The 3,932-nt window shown below is 52.6% G+C and overlaps 1 protein-coding gene across 1 annotated transcript; it reads left to right on the top strand.

Annotated features, from left to right (window-relative positions):
* Nucleotides 1-785: 785 nt before the first annotated feature.
* LOC120650161 (exocyst complex component EXO70A1-like) lies at nucleotides 786-3,455 on the top strand. The gene has a single exon (XM_039927213.1). It carries the CDS (start codon nucleotides 1,064-1,066, stop codon nucleotides 3,056-3,058), a length of 1,995 nt encoding a protein of 664 aa, XP_039783147.1. The 5' UTR covers nucleotides 786-1,063; the 3' UTR covers nucleotides 3,059-3,455.
* The last annotated feature ends 477 nt before the right edge of the window (nucleotides 3,456-3,932 follow it).

Genomic DNA, 3,932 nt, shown 5'->3' with positions numbered 1-3,932 from the left:
CCATATTATCAGTCGTTTTGGTTTTTCTAGGTATATAGATTTTACTATGCATCTAGATATAAATTTACTCTGTTCAGCTAGCGTGGTTGGGGGTGATACTACTCCTGTATGATTGAAGATGGAAAACTATCAGCTCTGTATTTGCGATTGCAACGAGCTAGGATTAGATTGTGATAAGTCGTAAGAAACAATCATCTAAGCTTACTGTATGTTACTACCTTTCCCCCACCCCACAGCCGTAGGTCACCAATTTTTTTTTTCTTTAAGGCTGTGTTTAGTTTCGTTTTTCAAAAATTTTGGAAATAGAATCTTGGCATTTAGAAGTACTAAATGAAATCTATTTATAAAACTTTTTACACGGATGTGTTCTAAATCGCGAGACGAATCTAACGAGACTAATTAATCCATCATTAGAGATTATTTACTGTAGCATGACGTTGTCCAATCATGACATAATTAGGCTTAAAAGATTCGTCTCGAAATTACACTCGGGGGTTATAGAATAGGTTTGGTCAGTTATCCACACTTAAAACTTCTAATTAGTGATCAAACGTTCGAAAGCGCTAGAAATTTTTTGGAATTTTAAGAACTAAACACGGGCTAAGTTTCCGCTTGCACAAGGCGGAGCAGAACATTCTCCCTCCACTTCTCCTCCCTGTTCTCTCACTTGTCAGCAGCACAAAGCGCAAGATTGCCACAAGGCTTTCATGATTGCCGCCGCACGAGCAGAGCAAAGCAAACCCTTCGAAAAGCAAAACAGCCACGCGAGCGCAGCCAAACGTGCTTTTCCGCCCGGAAACAAAACCCCGCCTCTCTTTTCGTCGTCCCCTTCCCCGTTTGCCCCCCTGCCTCCTCGTCTTCGATCCTTCCCTCCCTCCCCCGTCCCAAACCAACCAAAATCCCCCTCAAACCTCTCCCACTCCATCTCCACCCGCAACCCGAGAGGAAGCAGCCGGTTCCTGTGTGTGTGTGTGTGTGAGAGAGAGAGAGAGAGAGGGAGGGGAGGCTCCGGCATCCGCCATTGCGTGCCGGATCCCGCCGATTCGGGCGGCGGCGGCGGGTGATGGGTCAGGAGGAGGAGCAGGACCGGGTGGCGGCGAGCCTGGCGGCGGCGCGGCGCACGCTGCGGGCGGGGGTGGAGAAGTCGCGGGCGCTGGGGGACGCGCTGGCGCGCGCGGGGCCCCGCCTCGAGGAGATCCAGGCGGCGCTGCCGGCGCTGGAGGCGGCGGTGCGCCCGATCCGCGCGCCGCGCGGGGAGCTCGCGGCCGCGGGGCCCCACATCGACCGCGCCGTGGGCCCCGCCGCCGCGGTGCTCAAGGTGTTCGACGCCGTGCACGGGCTCGAGCCGCCGCTCCTGGCGCCCGGGGAGGACCTGCCCGGGTACCTCGCCGTCCTGGCGCAGCTCGAGGAGGCGTCCCGCTTCCTCGCCGGCAACTGCGGCCTCGCCGCCCAGTGGCTCGCCGACATCGTCGAGTACCTCGGCGACCGCGACCTCGCCGACCCGCGCTTCCTCGCCGACCTCGGGGTCACGCTCGACGGGCTCAAGGCGCCGGAAGGCGACCTCGACGGAGGGCTCCTCGCCGCCGCCCTCGACATCCTCGAGGCCGAGTTCCGCCGCCTGCTCGCCGACCACTCCGCGCCGCTCGCGATGCCCAAGTCTGGGGCGGCGGCGGCGCCTGCCCGCGTGCCCGCCGCCGCCGTCCACAAGCTCAGCCTCATCCTCGATCGCCTCCTGGCCAACGGCAGGCAGGACCGCTGCGTGGCCGCGTACATTGATGCGCGAGGGAGCGTGGTGAGCGCCAGCCTAGGTTCTCTAGGCCTCGACTACCTGCGCGACCCGCCGCAGGATGCGCAGGAGTTGGGACCTGCACTTGAGATGTGGGGGCGGCATTTGGAGTTTGTGGTGCGCCGCCTCCTCGAGTCAGAGCGGCAGCTCTGCGCCAAGGTGTTTGGGCAGTACAAGGATGATGCATCTGCGTGCTTCGCTGAGGTGGCGGCACAGGCCGGCGTTCTTGATTTCCTGAAGTTTGGCCGTGCAGTTGCCGATGCCAAGAAGGACCCCATCAAGCTCCAGCGGTTGCTGGAGGTGTTTGATTCGTTGAATAGGCTGCGCCTGGACTTCAATAGGTTGTTCGGTGGTAAGGCCTGTGCAGAGATTCAGAGCCAGACGAGGGACCTTGTGAAGCTGTTGATTGATGGTGCTGTTGAGATCTTTGAGGAGTTGATTGTGCAGGTTGAGCTACAGCGACACATGCCTCCCCCATCTGATGGGGGTGTGCCACGCTTAGTTACCTTTGTCGTCGAGTACTGCAACCGGCTGCTTGGTGATCAATACAGGCCAGTGCTTGGGCAGGTGCTCACCATTCATCGCAGCTGGCGCAAAGAGGTGTTCAATGACAGGAAGCTTGTTGACTCGGTGCTTAATATTGTCAAGGCCCTCGAAGCTAACTTTGATGTTTGGTCCAAGGCGTATGACAATGCTATGCTGTCGTATCTCTTCATGATGAACACACACTGGCATTTCTTTAGGCATTTGAAGGCTACTAAGCTAGGTGAGATCTTGGGTGATGTGTGGCTGCGAGAGCATGAACAATACAAGGAATACTATTTGTCAATGTTTATCCGGGAGAGCTGGGGAGCACTTTCCCCGCTATTGAACCGGGAGGGATTAATATTGTTCTCAAAAGGCCGAGCCACGGCGAGGGACCTGGTGAAGCAGCGTCTCAAAACATTCAATTCAAGCTTTGATGAGATGTATTGCAGGCAATCATCGTGGGTCATACCGGACAAGGATTTGCGTGAGAAGACGTGTAATCTTGTGCTACAAACAATCGTTCCTACTTACCGGAGCTACTTGCAGAACTATGGGCCACTTGTGGAGCAAGAGGGAAATACTGGCAGGTACATAAGGTTCACTGTCGATGGTATGGAGAAGATGCTCGGTGCTCTCTACATGCCCCGTCCCAGGAGGGCTTCAAGTATCCAGATCAGGCACTCGAGTGGCAAGATTAACAGTGCAATGACCGGGTTGCATCGGAGCGCTTCTGCAGTGAAATAACTTCTGTTGACGAACCCAAAGATTGGATCAAGTATTATGCAATGACTGGTATGTGGCAAACGATTCATTTGACCCAGTCGGTAAGGAGTCCCGCGCTGGATAGGTGACCCAATAATGGACCAGTGATGATAGCAGTGGTGGCATATGAACATAAACTCCTCTTTAGTTAGCATGAGAAGAGAAGATGGCGTGATCGGTCGTCAGCTCCTACTTGAGATGTTACTTCCTCCTGGACTATCTTCTCTTGTTTTTGTACTTCTAGTGTCCCCGACACCATATCATTCATTTGGAGGATATTCAATCAGCAGCGTAGTGTATGTAAAATCTGTTGTATTTTGAACTCATTAATTCATTATATATGGTGGATTATATGGAAACATAACCCAATTTCAAGGAACTGGGAATCTTGGTTGCTAGCAGTCCCGGGGCTCCAAAGTGAGGCTCTGTGATTTGTTTAACCTGTGATTATATGTGCTCTATATCAGTTGAATTTCATATTTTCCTTCAGTTCGTGCCACGATTCCAAATGAATTAGTTCATTTCTACAAGACCCTTTTGTTTTTGGTCGAAACTGATTTGTGCACCTGAAAGCCTGAAAGGCCCCCTGTATCTTGACTCGACATCCAATTCATTGACTTCGATCCGGGACAGGTTTTTAGCTCTGATTGCAAGTTGCAACTCAGTCCAGTGAACCATGAGTCCATGGCATAAGCTACTGATGTTTACAGTGTGCGCTGATGCAGGATGAATTTGAAGGAGCTTGAAATTATGTAGCTTATCTTGTGCATATTCAGTAGTAAGTATCTGAAATTTGATTCGAGATTTCTTTTTTCTCCCTTGCAGTTTGATTGGTTCCATCAATTTTTCTTTTTGC

The sequence above is a fragment of the Panicum virgatum genome, chromosome 1K (assembly GCF_016808335.1).
Source record: "Panicum virgatum strain AP13 chromosome 1K, P.virgatum_v5, whole genome shotgun sequence".
Taxonomy (NCBI): domain Eukaryota; kingdom Viridiplantae; phylum Streptophyta; class Magnoliopsida; order Poales; family Poaceae; genus Panicum; species Panicum virgatum.
Note: the sequence above shows the minus strand (reverse complement) of the source record. Positions and strands in the feature narration are given on the sequence as shown.